A 21,715-nucleotide genomic window follows, 5' to 3' on the forward strand; every position below is an offset into this window, starting at 1 on the left:
AATGAGATTTTGCCTTTCTCTCTCTAGAAACTTCTTCACTGTTGCTCACCAGAGCTTCTCTCGTATAGCTCGAAGTTCTCTAACGGCGGACCTAGGGTTGGTTTTCACAGAATCAATGATGAAAACTCAGTATTTATTCATGCTATTTTTCAAGCTAAAGCAATGTAAGCAATATCTACATTATAGAGTTGGCATATATAGTGTGGAGTTCGTATAAAAGGTTGTGAATCTATACCATTTGCCCATTCCGCCTTGTCTCGTATGATTAAAATTTATTCAAACTTCTCTATTTTTTAAACTACTACAAGTACAAACCAAATTAACCAAGGGATCCATATTTAATTTGAAATTATGCAGCAGCAGCAGCTCTTCACTTGATCATACAATCCCTTTAAACTCATACTCTTTCTTATTTCTTAATAACGCACACAGAAGCATATCTAGAATATAAGTAGTGGGCGCACGTGCATACAGTTTGAAAGCACGTACGAGTCAAGTACTAATTAAGGGCACTTGCGTCTTTTGCCATGAGTAGTCATAGTAGAATAGCATGGACAGGCATTCTCATTTCCAGAAGTTCCTGGCGGCACGCAGTTGCAACGGGCACGACATGTCCCACATGCTCTCTTGCAGATTTTCTGTCTAGATGCTAACTTGCACCTCCTCGTACATTCGTTTCCACAATCTGTTCAACAAACAATCATCATAAATATTAGTACTAGCTACTACACAGGCGGAGCTAGGATTTGAAGTTACCGGGTTCGATACTCTAGTTCTTTTAAGTTATTGGGTTCTAAATTAAGAATTTGTACATATTCAATAATTTTTTAAAGACAAATACAAGGTTTGGACCAAAGTTACTGGGTTCGGTCGAACCCGTAACATGTATGCTAGCTCCGCCCCTGAGCTACTACGTATTAACTTAGCTTTAATATTGGGAAATTAACTATATATGTTGTTCGGACTCTTTAAAAATGTCATCGGGTGCGTACTAAATCCTCTAAAAGTGGTGCTTTGAGGATCCGACATGGATGCAACAACATTTTTGAAAAGTCGGAGCAGCATAGACAGAAAATAACAACATCAACAACAAATTCAGTATGATCCCACCAGTAAGGATTGGGGACGGTAGTGTATAACCAGACATTTCACCTACCTTGAAGGTAGAGAGGCTTTTTCTGATAAACCCTGATTCAAGAAAGGAGTATATAGCGAGCAAACGATAAAATTAAAAGAATGGGATGAGAGAGAAGGAAGGAGTGCAGACTTATTGTATAATTAGGACGAGCTTTGAGTGCTTTTGATATTGCATCAATATTATTACTGCTGCTATAAGCTCATGATTTTCTGCAGCAGATAAGAGAAAAAGAAGAAAGATTAGTGAGGCAATAAGAGCTTTGGACTTGGAGATGCCCATGCTATTGTAAAATTATTCAGATTGATCACTCTTTCTTTTGAGTACTTCTATGACAGAATGATATATAGGAGCAAGAAGTACTTATATATATCCATTTCAAAACGCAGAAAATGTTTATCATTTTTTCTTTTTGTTTAATTTTCTTTCCTTCTTTCTTTATTTCTTTTTTCTTTTGGGCATGAAGGCGCTGATGGGGGCAGGGGGTGTAAAGTAAAACTAATCTTAGCCTGGTCCAGGGGTGGTTTTAGCCTTGAGCTTATGAGTTCTCGTGAATCCAATAGCTTTTGTCCAAACTCTGTATTTATATTAAAAAGTGGACTAAATATCTATAAATTTTAATTTTAACTGTAAACCTACTTATTATTGTATATATAACTCGAGATCGGTAAGAACCCATAAACTTCAAATCTTGAATTCGCCTCTGCGGCTGGTCGTTTGGTACATGAGATAAGAATAATAATCATTAGGGGATAAAGTTTGGGAGTAACTTTATCACATCCAGAATAACTTTTATACTAAAATGATGTGATTAGCTACCTCATATAAAAGGTGGGATAACGAATATAATCCCATGGGATATCCCAACCAATGTGATATCTTGAGATATCCCACCATTATACCAAACGACCCGTAAAGGACCTATGTAATCCTATGCACGGAACGACCATAGTCGTGATAGATCAAATCACTTTTTTGGCCCAAGCAAATAGATATTCTATAGAAGATAAGATACCTTTTTTCTGATAGAGCGTTGATATAGCAAGTGATGTGTCATAACACAGACGTTAGAAAATTTGACCTTCCGATCATTGAGCAATTGAACACACGTAGTTTAGTTACTTTAATGTGACGATAAATAAATAGATTATATTATTATAGTTGATAAAGTTCATTTACGTCATGTAATTTCATCATGTATGTACACGAGTCCTAGATGGAATTACTCCTGAAATCACACAACACCCTATGATCCATCTTCATTTATGAAACTAGCAGCTAAGATTAGGAGTGGCAAATGGGCGGGGCGGATATGGTTAGGGTCGAAAACGGGTAATGAAAAAACGGATCAATTATCCGACCCGACCCATATTTAATACGGATAAAAAACGGGTTAACAGGCGGATAATATGGGTAATGACTTCTTGTATATGATCAATTTTAAGAGAATTCTTAGTCACCCTACCTTGAGGAACCCCCAATTTGAGGCTTTACAAATGTAAAAGTTAGACACGTTGGTTATCTATTGGTTATCCATTTTCTAAATGGATAATATGGTTCTTATCCATATTTAACCCGTTTTTAAAAAGTTCATTATCCAACCCATTTTTTAGTGGATAATATGGTTGAGGGGCGGAGCTACATACTAAACTTAGGTGCTTCAGCACCCATTAAACTTTACATAGCATAGGTATAGTTATATAAGAAATTTGTGGCATCTAATATAAAACGAAAAGAAAGCACCGACCAACCAAAGAATTAAGTAGTTACTACACATCAAAAAAAAATTAAGCACCCACGAACATAAAATCCTGGATCCGCCACTGATATGGTTGGTTAACTGTTTTCTTTTAACCATTTTGCCACCCCTAACTAAGATTAATACATCAATATGTCGATGTTTTCAATGAGTAAAAAAGATGCTATTGTTGTAAATACATAATCAACAGACAACTCTTCTGATGTGCTGCGCTTACAGTCATTGTCTTACTATTGTGCCAGCTTTTCTTAGCTGTGAATAATAGATTCCACCACCAAATGCAGAAAAAGCCTAATTATCTATTGCCTGCTGTTAACTTTTCCTATACATAGAAATTTTAGATAGCATCGTGCATTTTGGTTAAACCCATGCGTTGACGTATGGTTTGATTAAGGGTGTCTAAACGGATAAGTTAGGTGTTCCATCATTGCCCAAACATTTAAAACGTATATAAATAAGGGATTTTTTCGTTCCTATACAGTTTTTCAAACTTTATTATCAAAAATGTCCATGTTTAGTTTTTACCGGACCTAAACAATTTTTACCTACAAAATATATGCATTTGTTTAAACTAGAATCCCTTCTGCGGTAGTCTTCCTTATTTAGACGCAGGAATTTGGGATCGCGTATATTTCTCCAGAAATTTTATCGAACCAGTCATCGCACCTTAATCAAGCCATTGTTTGGTAGATTCCTGCTATTACACTGATTTCTCTGATAATCAAGTTCTATTCTCTGGTTTTCTCTGGTTTTCAATAAACGAAGGTTTTGAAAAAAAAAATTGCAATCAATTAGCTACAATTGTGTTGAATTTTGCGACATAATATCATAATTAGCGATTATGCATAAATGGCCACTGGGACAGCGTTGGGAGACACAAAGACTTTGATGTTGATGGAATTGTAGTCAGTGAAGATTCAAATTATAGTCAATTGAATTCTGCAATTGCAGAGCATCTAATGATCGATACCTCCGCAAAAATCATCGAAATCAAATATACTTCCACCAATAGAAATTCGGAACGATATAGGAGTTCGAGTATATATGGAGACCTTAGGAATATATCCGTTGTGTATAACAATGCGTGATTTCGATTTGGAGTGCAGTATCTCAAATTCGAGCACAATTGATGGTCTACACTTATTTAAACATTCTTTACATTATCAGCGTATAAAACTAGAAATTCATTGTGTTTAGATTACACTAGGTAGATATGGAAAAGGGGTTTCCTAACAACTCCTTAGATCAGCTAACATCAAACATCTATTGGCATTCAATGGACATCCTTAGACAAAAACCAGATTAACCGGGGAAAAAAACAGAGTAATGTGTACAATCTCGCGGTCAATTCAACAAAAATTCTGACATTTTTGAGACAAACTAAAAGAGAATGATTAAGAATTCCAAAAAAAAACATGTCATTTGGAAGAGAAATTGTATACAAGGATATTAACAGGTCCAAGAAGCAGATCTTTTCATGGTAGGCTTCATCTGTTTATCTTCTTCGAGTGCTATCATACCCAAATGAGATGGATCTTCCAACATCATTCTAGCTACCAAGTAACCGGCAATGGACCATGTCTGGAACTTACGAGCCTGTTTCCCAATAAATCGACCAAGCTTTCCATCATAATATTCCGGCCAGCTATCTTTTAGCAAGCGCGATTCAGCTAGTTCAATGGCTCGTCGTGCTATTTGGGGTCGACCAGTCTTGATAGCTGCTGCAGTAAGGAGCCACAGAAGAACTAGACAAGAAACCACACAAATCAGTACACAGAAAAGTAAATATCACAGCAGAGAATATGAATAGTACTCCCTCCGTTTCATTGAATGTAAAGGCGTTTGGCGGAAGTTTAAGAACACTTCGGACCACTTTGGAATTTGGCATGGAAGTTTAACTATGCCATGACATGACATTTTTGTGACTACAAAATCATGTCACTAAAATAGAAAGTGCAAAGTTTGATTCACATAAAATGGAATAGGAGGAGTAGGAAATTGTTGTGTATCATTTGCTACCCAACAAGTACACATGCAATCTCTGTGCATCATGATGCGGATGAAATAAGAAAGTAACGTCAAATAGATTTAAGTACTTTTGGGTGTTGAATACTTGGGAAGAAAATCTAACCTGGCCAAGTTCCACCATTATGATAACTCCAACTAGTGTTTTTAGGATCGCATCCTGTTACAATCCTCCATTCATGACCTTCCATAGCGGGATAACAGATTTTTAGCGGCATTTCTCCTACTAGCTCTTGCCATCTTGATTCAACAAGATCCATTATGGCCGAAGCTTGCTCAGGTGTAGCCAAAGATGACAAAATTGCAATACAGTTGCCCAAACAAAACCAACGAAAGTCCATGTGAGCAGGACTAACATTTCCAATGAAGTAACCACCACGACTTGGCATGAAATCAAAAACCCAGTCCGGGAGGGAATCTGGCATCACATTAAACTTGTTTACCGCAGTGTGAGAGTACTCTTCAGTTTTGTAACGGTATATATCATTCAGCTGTTTTATGTCCAGCCAAAAGTAACTTCTCATGTGAAAGCTTAAAGCATGAAGGCGTTTGATTATTGCATCACAACACTCTCTGCCTTCTTCGTCGGGTTTAAGGAGAAGCAAGGCACATCTTAAGGCCATAAAGAAAAGCGCTTGTATTTCAATAGGATAACCATAGACACCCTGGTAACAATATGAAACAAAGTTTTTAAAACCTGTGAGTCTATCGAGCGAGTGGGTATTTAAAAGGAAATTGGACTGCAATGATTGAAAAATTCATGGTGTACAAAACTATATGGAGACTTCCACTCATGATCATAGTCAATTTCATTAAACTGAGGAGAAGATAAATATGAGGAAGGAGTACAAGATGAAGCAGATATTCAAATGGCAACTTAAGGAATCAGTTACACCTCCTTGTTTGGCTTCAATTGCGCGCAAACAATTTAGAGATTAAACAAGCATGACTACCTCCATAGATGATGAAACTAATAAAGCCCTTTAGCAGGGAGAGAACACATTAAACCTATTTCTAAACATACACCTTTGCTCTTCCATTTGCTTCTATTCTAGCAAAGGGCGTGACTATCTCAGCTGAATTCCTGTTCGAAGCCTAAATTAGCCCAAGTCAAAAGTGGGGCTTTGCCATTCACGACGAGCAATAATATTTCTAACAGCCAGACACAGCAGCGAATGATGAAAGGGAAAAAGGGAGAAGGGGAAAAGAAAAGGACGATAAAAAGAAGAAGAATAGAAAATCACCGTCATCATGCAATAAGAAATAGAAAATCAAGCATGTAATAAGTCTGACAGATTCTATACAGGCGTTTGTTAAATAATGCAATTCTAAAAGTAACACTTGATAGATATCAGCATGTCTTTGACATACAATGCAAGGATCATATATAACAAACAGAATATAAGACAGGACCCATAAGTCAGATCTAGGTAAAAACGATAAGGAGAGGAGAGTACATCAGACTGACCATTCTGCGATCAATCATAGAGCATCCATCAGCACACAGCAGCGTTGGGAATGTATCAAAACCTTCTGAAAGACATAATTCAAGAATCAGCCTTATACCCCTTTGGCATTCAGGCATCTCAGCCAAAGAAGTATCCCCTGTAGACTTTGTGTATGCACGAAGTAGTATAATCCACCAGAAGCCTGAATCCACAGGAGCAACTCTACCGATAGCACTTTCGCCAAAATCTGCAGTTATAGTCTCATAGTTCCTAACAGGATCGTGAAGTACTTTAAAACTTGCAGGCATGACTCCAGCACCTAGCTTGAACTGGTCTATCTTCTTCTCCCGAGATTGGAGGCGCAAGGTTTTCAAAAGAAAGTTTTTTACTATTTCAGGTTCACCATTCATCAAGAATGCCAAAGCGCTAGGGACAAAATCTCTGACAAAAACCTGCCAAGTCAAATGTTCATTACTTATAGAGGATCAACTTCTGCATCACACTTCTATACATTCATATTGCTCAATAAAGGCCATCAGGAAAATGAAGATGTTAAGATGGATGTGTGGATGTATGGTTATAAAAAGAGACAAGATAAGAAATGATCACAGCGTGCAAGTAGTACATATAAAGTATAAAATGAGAGAGAGTTTACTACAGTGGTTTAACCGCATTCTACATAGACCTCCAAATGTACAAGCGCTTAGGTGCAATACTACGATGATCAAAGCTACTAAAAGAGAATGAGGTATACCTAATACAACATGGAAGAAAGTCGTCTTATAAGGTGTTCGATCAACCAATGCGACTTAGATAAGAACAGAGCCATTGGAAGCAAGGGATTCATATAAGTGATACGAAATAGGAGTACTTGGTTTTGAGACTTAGTTGTTCTTGTTACACTCACTATAGGTCTGATGTTTGCTAAGAGTTCTTATATACTGATTAAAGACTTGTAGGTCTGCATAGGGATAAGTATTAGATCTAGAGAAGCCTTAATATGCCTTAAAAACAAATGGACTGAGCTGAACGACATCGGTATAGAGGATTTATATAGCCAAAACTAGTTTGGGATTGATGAGCAGGTAATTGTTTGGTCGATATTGGCGTATATTTTTCATCAATGATAACGTGAGAGTTAGCAGCCACTTCACTTTGTGTTTTCTCGGCCAAATGATAAATCACTAGTTCTACATATGTTGGTCGCCAGCCAACACCAGCTCACATTCATTAAACTAGCTGGTTTTCGCAGTCCAACCCCCTCCCGGCTATCATACAACCATAAACCATTCAATGTATAACTGATAACTATGGCATTTGGACATATCAATTCAACATTTCCTGTTTATTACGTAAAGAAATATCTGGTACTACTTTTGGAAGGATATTTGTCAAAAGAAGTTCCATTGAAGCACATAACCAACCTGCTTCATGAGATATTAAATTACAAGAATAACATAAAGACAGACTTGCATAAACCTAAGGACTAGAATGATAAGGAGTGTACCTGATCATAGTTAAGTTCCTCAGCAGAATTATCTACAGCGGCAATAGTTCCCACAGGTTGATCGCGGAAGTTAACGATAGAACGCCTCAAAGCTTCCCAAGCTTCACCTATTATAGGGTGCGGCTCAAAGCCGAAGGTTGATCTAGGCGTGTGTATGCCAGACCACCTTCCTGGTGAATACACTCCAACCATATTGTCAAAAACACGAGAGGAGTTCTCCGAGTTTTTGTATGGCTGGCGAGGCGGTGAATGAGTCATCGACATTTCGCTGAAAGATCTTTCATCAAAAGACCTCTTCCTTTCTATATTAACGTGTCTTGGTCTTTCCAGCAACCTAGACAAATCTTCCTCGATTTCAAACAAGGATGGAGCAGCTTCGACATGTCTTGCATTTCCATTTTGAGACACATCCGTTGTGCTAGGCATCTTTCGACACTTTCAAAAGTCCTAGACAATAAGAAATTGAATCCAAAGATCTGCATATCACCAATGAAATAAGCAAGGCTTTAGTACTAATACTTAACAGGAGCTTCATAATCTCACCAGAAAGTATAAAGAGAATCAACTAGCTATGTAAAGTGCAAATAATGTCTTTGATACTTAAAATAAATCTAATAAAAATGTGCAACAGATCACAGAAAACATCAACTAGGCATCAACATTCTGCTAATTATTGCTATAGCCTATAAACGATATTCCCGAGAAGTTAAGTAAGCTGAACAAAACTAAATCAAGTTCATTAATACATACTTGGAGTGATTATGACTAATCATTCACTTAATCAAACAATCAAGCCAAATTAGTGCTAGATCTTTTTTTCCTTTATCAATTTATTTATGTTTTTTCTTTATTGTTCATATTTTGATCAGTATGAAGTCAATCAAGCAACATACTCAAGCCGGCCGGCACAAACACCTAACTGAAAATCTAAAAAAAAATATAATTAATGCAAATTAAATTAGCAGAAACTATAATATTATCGAAATAAACAGAAAATGAAAATAAGGAACATAGATTGAACAAAACAAGATTCTAAGAGCTGGTAATAACAACCTCAAAGTTGTCGGCGGCGAACTTCAGTGAGATCTAAAAAACTACAGTTTCCGAGAAGGCAACAACCATGAACTACCAAATGAGTTGAACATGACTCTTGAGGGTCACAATAGGACTATTTTATATGTTAGAACTGTGTAATAAATTAAACCGGGAAATGAAGGTCAAAAGGACTAGTTGACTGGATATACCGGTAAAATGTTGGGATTATGGTAAAGGATGGTAACTGACACGTAGGATTTTATGGGAATATCCGATTGTAGTTCTGAGGAAATCTCCGACCAAACAATGAAATTTGTCCAAAATTGGATTAGTTGTGATAATTAAGGAAATAGTTGTTGTGAACGATTATTACGATTTTAAGTATTGATAAATGATAACGATTATCCCCAGATCCTCGCGACCTAATAAGTAGTTTCATTTTATGGCAAAGTGTCTTTAATTAGTACTACTTTGAGTTCAAATTGATGAAATTACTAATGTTTGGATAGTTGAAAAAAATGATTAACAGTAATTTTGTCAAATATTTATTAAGAAAATTTAATTATAGAATTTTGTAATTTAAAACAATCTTTATGTAGTTTTTGTATTTGTTGACTTTATTTAAAATTTGTAGAAATTAGTGTTTAATTCAAGTCAACAATTAGATGTGTTAATCATGGCTTTTTTGACCCTTTCATTCTTTTAGGGATGAAAGTAGCCTTTTTACCTTTAAATAAATGATTTATGATTTTGATTTCTATACATTTAGGTTATGTAAGAAATAACTACAGTATGTTCGTAATAATTATGATTACTAATTGAAAAAAAAAAATCTGAGTCGGTGAAAAATAATTTATCTATCTTTACAAGATAGGGATGAGATTGCGTACATATTACTACCCTCCCCATACACACCACTTATTGGATTTACGTTATTGTTGTTGTTATAATCGAAAAAATAAAATAAATAATCAATAACAATAAGTTAAAATACACTAACAATGTAAAAGTTGTCGACAAATTTCACTATACAAAAGATGAATCCTTTCTCATTGACTTTTTTTGTTTTTTATTTCATATTGTGCTTATTTCCTTGCTTTCTATTGTGTTACCTACTTCTTTCCCCCCCTTTTTCATTCTGCTTGTCTTGTTTTCAACGATAAGATTTTATTTTGATCATTCTTTGACTTCTATTTGCATGAAACTTGCCTCTTTCGATCTCTGGCACGCAAAGGGAAAAATAAAAATAAACAAAGCTTCTCTACAAAATATCAAATTGGTTTTCTTTATTTGTCAATGAGTTGAAAGGTAAAGTCCTTCATTGAAAACTTGAAATGGATGTGAAAGCTGACTTAATCCTACCTGTTAATTTGGTGGCAATTGGATGGCAATGGTGTAATCTTTCTATATGTTCTATGTTTCATGCCAACAGAAAAGGTTGGTATATACCATGTATATACTAGTGGTTGTAGGCCCGTGCTAGAATTTGTGGATTAGTATAACTTTTAGTATATATTATTCTCTCCGTTTCAATTTTTATAACCTATTTCTTTTTTAGTTTATGCCAAAAAGAATGGTCATTTTTCATATTTAGAAATAATTTATCTTCAAAGGTCTTTTCCTTTTTATAAGCAAATCAAATACCTCTAAGAGTATCATATGTATGAGTACTTTTAAGGGCGAGTCCACAAGTTCAATATATCAGCATTATTATAGTGGTTGTTAGACTCTTCTATGTAGGTCTTTCTTTTGTTGCATCCTATTGTCGTAGATTGAATTGTCTGAAATCTATCTTCAGTAGCATAAAGAGTGAATTTTTGCAATCATGACAGGTTTGTAGCAAGTTGTCTGAGAAGTTAGAGAAGCATGGATTGGTTAAACTCCAACGATAGTGAGACGCTTGAAAATGCCGCTGGGAATGTTTGATAGAATGTTTGATGAATCTGATAGTGACGAGGAGACTGAGCCTGAATAGGAATAGCTATTTGAATTGTATGTTATGACGTGGTTGTACTATATAGACTTGTCTTGGAATACTTATGCTTTATACTTGAACAATCATGTTATGTTTTAGACTTGAATATGAATGTTGTGTTTTAGACATGATTATGATTTGGTTAGTATGTTTAAAATAGGAATGTGAGTTAGTATTTTAATAATTGAATATTATTTGATTGTGATATTAGGTGATTTGTTTGGTTTATTGTGATATTAGGTGTTTGATTGGTGGATGATGAATTAGGTGTTTGATTGATTGGATGTTTTATTTGGTAGGTGGTGCAGTTGAAAAAGCAGCAGAATTCTGCTAAATTTTTCTCAAATTTGGGGTTGATTTCCAACCGATTCAGTCGCAATTATTACCTGAAAATTCCGAGATTAGCGACTGTTTCGGTCGGAACTTTTCGACCGTTCAGTCGCAAATTGATTGGGGCAGTGTGTTTTCCGATTGATCGTTTTCAATAAGAAATCTGTAAAAAAAGCTCGATTTTCGACTGATCGGTGATCGTTTTGACGATCGAAATTTAATCATTTTATAGTAGCCTTTTGACCAGAATTGTAACCGCAGACAGCTCTCTTTCTCCCTTATTAATAGTGGGAAATATATCAATTAATTACCATGTAAAGATATCACTCCTTCTGTTTTGCTCGACATGCTAGTATGACTGAACTTAAACTTGACCGGTTCAACTTTAAGATTTGAATTTTGTATATATCTATATTCGTATAAAAAAATATCAAGTTCAGTTGAATTAATTGTGAAAAAAATACATTTACCTCGACATATATATAATGTATCAGAAATATCTCAAAAACTTTTATAGTCTTAAACATGTCATTCTTATAAGAACATTATACATAAAAAAAATTATGATGCTAAATAAAGAACTTCTAAATAAAAACATATCAAATTTATTAACTACAATAAAAAAATTCATATGAAAGAAAATAAGACAAATAGGTTTTTTTTTAAAATGTAAGTACAAGATTTTATTACCGAAGATATTAGGTACAGTTACAAAGAATAACCTACAGAAAGGCAACTGCAAGATATACTTCTCACAACTAACATCCACTTTCCAAGCTACTAGCAAGACATACTATACTATATATGATAAAAGTTCAGGTTTTTCAAGCTCTTTAATAAGTTTGCTTTTTCGGAGGTGATAAATACATACAATCAACATCATCCTAAAGATCTCCACACTTTGAACTTCTTTCTTTTACATTTTGCTTCAGCCCATCTCAACTCATCTGGCCATATCATAGTTGTTCTATTAACTTTTTTTAACTACAAGAGCTTGTTCCACATATGTGCAGATACATTACATTGAAAAAAAGAGGCCGGTTATACTTTCTAGTTGAGAAGCAGATGCCGGGTAAGTCGTATTATCAACAACCCTACAATGCATCAATATATTCTGTAAAAATAGCACGGTCTAGCCAGTTTTCGGACTGATCATTCAAAGTTGCCAGCGTTTACCAAGTCAATGAAAAATAATCACTATTTTGCTGCAACAGAGACCGGTCCAGCATAATATGCTGGAGTTCGGTGCACCTGTGTATGAACTTCCAGCATATTATGCTAGAACTCCAACACACGGAAAGTTCCAGCATAATATACTGGAGATTTGAGCACTTGTGTATGAACTTCCAGCATATTATACTGGACCGGTATACTTGCTGGAACTCCAGTATATTATGCTGGAGTTCTAGTGTACTTATGTTGGAGCTCCATCATATTACATATGCTGGAGTTCCAGCATACCTATCCTGGAACTCTAGTATAATATGCTGGAGTTCAAGTATACTTATGCTGGAACTCCAGCATAATATACTGGCGTATTTTTCGGGTTTTGAACAGTGTTTTCGCTCAGATTTATCTTTACATGAAAAGTGGCTAAATTTCAATTACTTTTGAAACTGGACTATTTTTGAACGACCACTTGTAAATCTGGCTATTTTTGAATTTTTCCCATATATTCTTTGCGGGCAATCTATCAAGAGCTGCCGGCTTCAAAATGAATAACTATTTTGGAGATCCAAGATTATTGTAGACTATTTTACTCTACTGCACTTTAGGAAAACCACCCTTCATCAGCAGCTATATTTTCTTAATGGGGAAGGTTGTTATACCTTATAAGCAAACTATGGATTCTCACACCGTATGACATTTTTTGAAGATACTCTTTATATATTGTCATTGTTAACTTAATCGGCTAAATTTTTCCTTTAAGAAAAATTAAATAATAATTTTTAAAGATAAATTAGCGTTTTACGCTATCAAAACTTAAAATTTGCTTGAGAAAAGGCTATTTGTACAAACACCCCTTTAATTGCTATAAAGAAGAATTAACCTAAATAGCCAATTACCAATCACTTAAAATTAGCCATTAAATATAAAATATATATATAATTCATATTAAATATATGTATAATCATATATAATTAATGTATAATCAATATATACCAGCTAGGGGTGGCAAAATGGTTCAAAGAAAACACTTAACCATCCATATTATCCACTAAAAATGGGTTGGATAATGAACTTTTTAAAAACGGGTCAAATATGGATAAGAACAATATTCATTTAGAAAATGGATAACCAATGAGTCTAAAGTTTACATTTGTAAAGCCTCAAATTGAGGGTTCCTCAAGTTAATGAGACTAAGAATTCTCCCAAAAGTGATCATATACAGAAGTCATGGATAATATAGGTAACCCATATTATCCGCCGGTTAACCCGATTTTTTATCCGTATTAAATATAGGTCGGATCGGATAATTGATCTATTTTTTTCATTATCGTTTTCGACCCGAATCATCCAACCTGACCCGCCCCTTGCCACTCCTAATACCAGCTAAGAAAACTAAATAATGAATCCGGCTGGCCACTTGTGTAGAGATAATCTTATAAGGGCCCAAAACGAAGCAGTGGCCCAAATCCAAGCCTTACGCTCCTATCTTTTCAATCTGGCGACTTTACCGTTGAGCAAATTTTCAAATTCGAACGGTCCTACATTCCCACTGCTCTCTCTCTCTCTAACTCAAAAAAACCTAAGAAATCATTTTCTCCTTTTCAATCTCCATCTTTCTCTCAATGGCAAAGCCTGAAGGCAAAATAAGTAGTTCCGAAAGAAAGACTTGGCACAATGTCTACAACTTTTTAGTTACAGTGATAAAATCACAGGAGACGCAGCTTGAATATCTCGCCACAGGCCAAAAAATTCTTGAAGATCATATAAAATTACTGCAGGATCGATTGGTAAATGATGATTATAGCTATCAAGAACAAATTTTTCAGGTCACTTTTCATTTTCTTTGGTTTTGCATTTTTTTTAAAACTTAATTTAGGGTTTTGATTGGTTTGAATTTAGGGCTTTTTTGGGTAAAGTTGGGTTAAAAAATTGGGGTTTGCAGATGAAGCAGGATTTTATAGTTCAAGAGATGGAGCACATTGCTGAGGTAGCGAAAGCAGAGCATCTTGTTGTTTCGAAGAAACGGGATGCTGTTATATACAAAAAGAAGTTTGGTGAGTTCCATTTCTGCAACAAAACAAAATTGTTGCAAATTTTGGATTTTTTTTTTCCTTTACCATTTATTTCCTGATGCGATCAGTTTAAAATAGGGTAGGGAAATATAATTCTTTATTGCAGCCTGGTATTTAAGTGGAGAAGGCTATATGGATCCATCGATTTTTGCATTGTGTGCCACTAGCTCTCGGGAATATCTCGGTTATAAGAAAATTTTATTGCAAATTTGGATCTCTTTTTTTTCTCCACCATTTATTTCCTGATGCGCTTAGTTTAACGTAGGGTAGGAAATATAGTTATTTATTTCATCCCGGTATTTAACTGGAGAAGGCTAGAGGGGCGGACCCATTATCCATCGATTTTGCGGTGTATGGTACTAGCTCTCTCGGGGTTTTCTCGGTAATAAGAAAAGTAGTAGAGTTCTTTATTGCAATGCAGAATTCAGAGATGACAACTTTCACTTCATGTGATGTTGCCCTTTCCTTATTTTATCTAATAACGTTGATGCAATTTCTTGGTTACTGCCTTCCATTACTTTTAAGAGCTCAATTTCGTGGCTATGGTTGTGCTTGGTGTGAACCACAAATTACAGTGTCATTACCTAAACGATGGTGCTGTGTAAGTAATCAATCTGATAGTGGAGCTTTAAACATGCAATTTCTTTTTCTTATTCAATGTTGGTTCTTATCATTTGACCTGTTGTTTGAAATAAAGGTTGTTGATTGAACATGTTAATTTGACTTGTATATTATTATAGTAGTGATAGTATAAAAGAATGTTAAAGTAATGGTTAAACACTTATTTTGATAGAGAAAATATTAATATTTAAATAATTAAAGAATTTCAACTATTCAAAGTTGTGAAAGCTGTATGAAATGATATTATCAAGGGAACGGTGTTTATCATTTTGGAACATCTCAAAACAGAATACGGGTCATATAAATTGTAACGGAATGGATAGTAGCAACTGGCATGTATCTTTCAATTTCTTGTTAGGCTCCCAGGACACTGTGTGAGGGCTTCTGTTTACAAGTAACCAAAGAGTTGATAAATGCTTGCACTAAGCCAGTGCGACAAGACATAACTATGGATTGTGCAGATCCCCTATTGTATCTAAAATTGCATCAGTACCCTGTACAATAACCAGGTTGCACCAAAAAGCTAGCAAAAACATACATCTTTGTTTAAGGCTATGTAAATTTCTTTTATGGCCTTCAAGAATTCTGTCAATTTCTTTCAAGCCAATCAGTCCAACCAAATGGCTTGAGGGGATGGTATTCCAGGTCTTTTGTGATTTCTTCACAGCTCTTCTTTGTTCCAACATTGTAGTAGCTCCTTAGTGGATTTTGGCATGGTCATGTCAAGGATTGCGAGAAACATGCTCCACAGATGACTAGTAACTTTACAATGCAAAAAGAGGTGGCCAGCATCTTCAGAGTGCCTCTTCAGTCTTCACACATGGGGGGTACCTACTACAAAGCTGAAAATCCCCTCTTTTGTAGGTTGGAATGAGTGTGAGAGTAGCCTCCCTAACCACAAATCACTACTTAAAGAGTTGAAGTCTTTAACCCAAAAGAGAGAGAAGGCTAGAGAGTGTCTTTTATGGTCTTCGCTCATGCTTTTTTCCCTATCACGTGAGGGAGGGAGGTAAGAAAGGAGAAAAATAAGAAAGGAAAGAGACCTCTGAGCGAGGGACTAACATGAGTGGTTGAACTTTCTATCCGGAAGCTGGATAGCGTGTTACTTCTTTTGTCTCACTTTCTCTGACTGACTCTGATCTCGCTGGTTTCCAAACTAAAATAAGACTAGTTCTTTCTGCTATGCTAGTCTGATGTGCTATCTGCAACACTTGTAACAAATTTCAACTCTTGTTCTAAAAGTTTCTCTTTGCATTTCATCTCATGGCATACTTAACTTTATTTTTGTGAAAATCTAAGCTTGTCAAAGTGGATCATTCAAATTATCAAGAATGGAGGTCCTGCGAGCTAGGGAACTGCAGATAGTATAAAAGAGTAATAATCATGCAACCACATATCTGATACATAACACACACTTCTTTATATATAGGGCTCTCAGTTTAGTTCCGGTTTCATTTCCAATAACCCTTACGAAGATTTCTGTTTTAATGGGTTTTTACAAGCTCAATGAAACCAAAACCAAACTAGAAAAAGGATTACTAAATTTTTGGGAATATTGGCTGTTTTAGATGGTTTTATTCTTGAAAAAACTCGCCCCACCCCCAGGTATGTGTAACCTTAACTGTTACAGAGTAGACATGATCTTTTAAGTTTTAGCCATCCGAGTATTCAATTTGGAACTTACTCACTTTTCACCTAAAAAATACAGAAGGTGCAGATAGTCTACTGGCGGACTTCAGAGACCTGCTTGACTACCACTCTCATAAATGCTCAGAGCCAAATGTATGTTGTTTCGATTGCTTTTTCTTATACGAAATTTGTTTCTGATTTCATTGTAAATTTGTAGTTATCATTGACAAATCTGGAAGATAAGTCATATGGACATTCATTTTGATTCACAGGATGTACCAAGGACTGCTACTAATGAAAAAGCAGAGACAAGAAACAAGGCATGGGAAGATGAGGTGAGAAGGCTGAGAACTGAAAATGAGAGGCTCACTTCAGAGAAAAATTCTGAGATCTCTGCCCTCTTGGCAGAGAAGGATTTCATTTGGAACCAATATAACAAACTGGAGCATGACATGAATGAGCAATTGAGGAGCAAATGTACTGAAATTGAGCTTGGAAATGAGAAAATACATGCTTTTGTGAGGAACATTAAGGAACTACAATCATCCAACACTGATAAGGATAATATAATTGCTACGTTAAGAACTGAAGTTGCCAAACTGGAATCTGACCTTGTCAAAAAGAGTGAAGAGCTATTCAAATGTTCCAGAGAACTAGAGTTGCTAAAGAAGTCCGGAAGTGCCTCCGTCACTCCTGTGTTGGTTCGATCCACATCCACATCAGGACCTCCGAAGCGCAGAACGGATTGGAAGACTGTAACTTTGAAGGAAGAACCGCAATCTTCACAAGCTCTTGAAAAGGTAATCTCGTCTTAATTTTAGAAGAAACTATTTTGCAGAAGTCCTGTGTTACATAATTTGTTGATGTTAATGCTGTTCTTCTTTGAGGCGTATCTTGCATATGAAGTTTGTTTGTCATTCTCTTGGATTCAAGAAACTGCTCCCTTTTTCTGATATTGTCGAATAGGTTATTCTTGTAATGCAGATAGACTTTTTTTGTTATGTGGATCTAATGTGGTAAAAGGAAATCTTCTCACTTTGTAAAGGAAAAAAGAAAAGAAATAACTGAGATGTCATTGAATGTATTAGCATTCCCTTGTGACTTAACCTTTTGACATCCCGGACCTCTTTTCTTAACTTGATTTTTTGCAGAATTTACCTTGATAAAAATAACTTGATATGGCCCTTTTGCTAGCATGTTCTCTGTGCCTGACGTAAACCACTTTTCTGATTCGAGAAGCAACAAGGATCAACCTATTGGTTATGACTTGTTTTGACGATTTCTCTATTGTGTGGATAACAAGCTAGTACGACAGTAGTAACTTGGACATTACTGTGGACTCTGTATTTTCTTAATTGTGGGGCTAGGGTCTCCATTGATAGAAGATATTCATGATATTTTGACGAATGCATGTGCATATGTTAACCTAGATTTTGAATTCAAATGTATAAATACAGCGGTGACATCAATACCAGATTCTTTATTATTTAGATTCAGTAAAGGATTATATATAACTATTGTTGCATCTCTCATTCCAAGAGCATGCTAGTATGTTAGAGAAACATGTCTTATGTAAGCTGATAGATAGTTGGTTTTTGTTGGGACAGAGAAGTACAAAACGAAAAGCTGGTGATAGTATCTCAGGTGCTCCAAAACTATTCACATCCTCATTTAAGGTACCTAAATTAAAAGCTTCATCTCCTCTTGTGATATGACCTCGTCAACCGAACTTCAAGCTGTAACTATATTAGACGAGTAGATTCTTGGTGTATATTCCCCTTTTTCTTCTTTCAAAGCTATGTAATAGTAATTTTATACTACGTTACTTGTTGATGTAACGAATTAGTTCAGAGGCACGTAGTTTCAGTTGCAAGATTTTTGTTGAAATTGGTGACTTTACTAATCAGTGAATGATGATGAGTTATTAGATTTGTGCATACTCTCGTTTTCTTTTCTTGTTGCACAATTTTGACATCCACTCTCTCCTCAAACATCCCCCCCCCCCCCCCCCCTTCCCCTCCCTCCAACAAGAAAAAATATATGAGAGAACATGTACCTATTGAAATAATCGATATCTGCTACAAATAAGAGAAAGTATTATATATAAGACATCTAAACAAATGAGAAACAGTTCAACTCCAAATCATGGTAGGTTAATACACTAAGGCACCTAATCATATTAATCCTAATCGTGTACAAGTTACAACTTTTGCCAAAGGAGTTTGTGAAGAGATGTAAAAGGTACTATATAGTAATATAACAAACTAAATAATTTCTGCCTCGCCTGATCGTAGGATGGATACCTCGTATCCGAAAACTAGCAGCGCGCCCTGCCTGTCATCCAGGGTAACATTTCTTCAAAGTATACGAAACCAAGTAGATTGAAATGAATCTTGATAATGAACCATGACCAAAAGCAGCACCAATAGCAGAGCCAAACCCCAAGGAGAGCTTCCTTCTTGATTAGACAAATGGTATATAACTGGCCTTGAAAATCCAACTGGATAAAACCATCTGTTACTATTAAGCAAGATATACACCAAAAAAATGACAAGAAAAGGCAATAAGATAGACAACAACTTCAAACTTGCTTTGGATCTTTCTATTGTTGCCTTATACTCTGAATAAGTATTCATAGAAATCAAGAAAATCACTAGCCCAAATAAAACTATTAAGGGTAAAGGAGGTGCTGATATTGACTCTAGAGTTTGATCTCTCCAACTTACCCCTCTCCTTTCTCCTATGAACCAACCCATGATCTCAAAATATAATTCTTTTCTGATGAAATCAGAATTCTCTCTAGGTTGGTTTCCTTGGTTTTTCTTGAAGACTATATGGAGCAAAGAGGAATATGTGGTTATATATAGAGAAAGAAAGGTGTTGTCTAAGTTGTGGTTAGAGGCAATGGAGCTTTATTTTAAACGGTTCAATTGAAATCAGTATTTTTTGGGGCAAAACATAAATATATACGTAAAAAATCACATAAATTTTCGTCAACTATTACATTTCTGAGCCCGTATTTTTAAATATAGGATGATTCAGTACTGAAAACCTTAAAAATAGAAACCTATCAAATTTAAATTATAGATTCGACGTGTGGTCATAAGCAGGGGCAGAGCTAGGCATACGGAAGGGGGTTAAGCTGAACCTCTTTCGCCTGAAATTTATACCGTTTATATAAGGTTAAACATTTTTAAATGTTAAATTCTCTTGGCTTCTTCACGTGTTTACTTTTTGTTTTTGAATCCTCTTGGTGAAGATTCGGCTTCCAACGCTGATCATAAGTTATGGTATAAAGTCTAGCTTTTTAGATTCCAATTGAAAACCGTCCTTTCTTTTGGATTCAAACATTTTTGAGAGAGGGGATTGATTCGAAGATGACAGTAAGCAAATGGGCGAAAAACAAAAAAGCAAAGGATATATTCTTTTTTCATCGAGTCCGTTCATGTTTTCGTTCAAAAGTGTTGGATCTGATCATTGTGTAAAGTTAAAGTATGATTGGTGTCTCATTTCCACTTGAAGAGGTATTTCTTACCGATTAAGTCAAAAGTTATATTCTGATTAATCACTATCTTAATTCTGCAGATGAGGCTATAAAACTTCATTAGGAAAGTGAAAGCGTGTAAACACAGCAGAAGAGGCTACAATTCAACCGGCCTTTTTGGTTAATTAGTTATTAAAGCGTAGAGAAGAATTTAAGATTTAAATGTAATTTAGGGTTTAAGATTTGAACTTATGTTCTTTTTAAAAAAATATATATATATAAGTATATATTTATGATCAGGCATGACATGGCGCGATTTCAGCTTATCGAGAACATGGCCTTTGACATGAGGGTATGGAGGTCGAAGATTAAGGTAGAAGGGTAATAGGTCGTCATGTGTTTTTCTGATATGTTTTTTATTAGGGCTAGCTGACTAGTACCTTGTCTTTGATTCTTAGAATGCTAGTATTAGGGTTGTTTTAGTACTATCTTCCGCTTCGAGTACCCTGTCGTGTTACTGCTTGTGGCTATTGCTTTCTTCCATTTATTTTTTCTCCGGTCCTTACATTGTTGATATCATTATTCTGGCCTTGTTGTTGTTATTTACTTGTTCCTATTCTTGCTCTCGAGCTGAGGGTCTTTCGAAAACAACCTTTCTATCCTCCAAAATAGGGTTAAGGTCTGCGTACACATTATCCCCTCAGACTTCACTTGTGAGATCCTACTGGATTGTTATTGTTGTTGTTTTAAATATAAGTATAATTCACATATCCAGTTGAACTTGCGCAACTCGCCTTAGATTAGTCTATGGCCAAAAGCTGAAGTGTATTTTGTTTAAGTAAACGTCCTCACAAATGGCGAGCAGGCAAAGTTGCAAATATAGCCCAACTGGAGTTCAAGACAGGTTCATCTTGGCGGGTTCAGTTCTAGCTGCAACATATTTGACGATAATCGTGATTTATTTTCTGAGAAATTTGACCGGAGTATTACGCACGTTGAGACAAACTTTGTGGCGGAGATCTGGAGATGCGATCTGTTGAAGGCTATGTGAAGAAGGTGGATCAAGTTTATTTTGTCAGAAAATTCAGGCCAAGGGGGAGAATTGTTAGGTGTTTGCCATAATTTTCTTACCATATTTGGTTTTCCTATCTCTTGAAGGAAAAGGGCAATATAATTACCTTAACTGGGTTTTCCTTTTTTGTAAAAGGAAATTATAAATCTCCAATATTTGGCTAGTCCTTTTTTCTTGTAGGAAAAGGTTTAGATTTCTATAAATTGAGGATCCTTCTTTCTCATTCAGTAGCATCCACAATGTAGCCATAGGGGGCTTGAGAGTCTTGTTTAGGGGGAGAACTTTACGGGACAAGTGTTAGTGTGTCACTTGTGTTTGCCTCTTCGTAAGGTTGTTCTCTCGATATTTTGTACTCTCTTTTATTATAGTGGATTGCTCATCTCCGTTGTGGACGTAGGTCAGTTGACCGAACCACGTTAAATGTTTGTGTCTCTTTTGGTAGATTTCTCTTTG

General features: G+C 35.6%; 2 protein-coding genes and 1 long non-coding RNA gene across 3 annotated transcripts; 1 reads left to right on the top strand and 2 right to left on the bottom strand.

Moving 5' to 3' along the window:
• Positions 1-319: 319 nt before the first annotated feature.
• On the bottom strand, positions 320-1,516 carry LOC109244237. The gene is made up of 2 exons (XR_002070681.1): positions 1,268-1,516; positions 320-685 (listed from the first exon to the last, which is right to left on the bottom strand). It is a non-coding gene; the product is annotated as an uncharacterized LOC109244237 (long non-coding RNA).
• A 2,628-nt stretch (positions 1,517-4,144) lies between these two features.
• Positions 4,145-9,033, bottom strand: LOC109244243 (probable alkaline/neutral invertase D). The gene is made up of 5 exons (XM_019411299.1): positions 8,928-9,033; positions 7,875-8,350; positions 6,388-6,819; positions 5,026-5,584; positions 4,145-4,639 (listed from the first exon to the last, which is right to left on the bottom strand). The coding sequence occupies exons 2-5, from the start codon at positions 8,298-8,300 to the stop codon at positions 4,344-4,346; spliced, it is 1,713 nt and encodes a 570-aa protein (XP_019266844.1). The 5' UTR covers positions 8,301-8,350; positions 8,928-9,033; the 3' UTR covers positions 4,145-4,343.
• A 4,804-nt stretch (positions 9,034-13,837) lies between these two features.
• LOC109244244 lies at positions 13,838-18,643 on the top strand. Its single transcript, XM_019411300.1, has 5 exons — positions 13,838-14,210; positions 14,327-14,438; positions 16,786-16,859; positions 16,979-17,506; positions 18,314-18,643. Exons 1-5 carry the CDS (start codon positions 14,007-14,009, stop codon positions 18,419-18,421), a joined length of 1,026 nt encoding a protein of 341 aa, XP_019266845.1. The 5' UTR covers positions 13,838-14,006; the 3' UTR covers positions 18,422-18,643.
• Positions 18,644-21,715: the final 3,072 nt, after the last annotated feature.

The sequence above is a fragment of the Nicotiana attenuata genome, unplaced genomic scaffold (genome assembly GCF_001879085.1).
Source record: "Nicotiana attenuata strain UT unplaced genomic scaffold, NIATTr2, whole genome shotgun sequence".
Lineage (NCBI taxonomy): Eukaryota > Viridiplantae > Streptophyta > Magnoliopsida > Solanales > Solanaceae > Nicotiana > Nicotiana attenuata.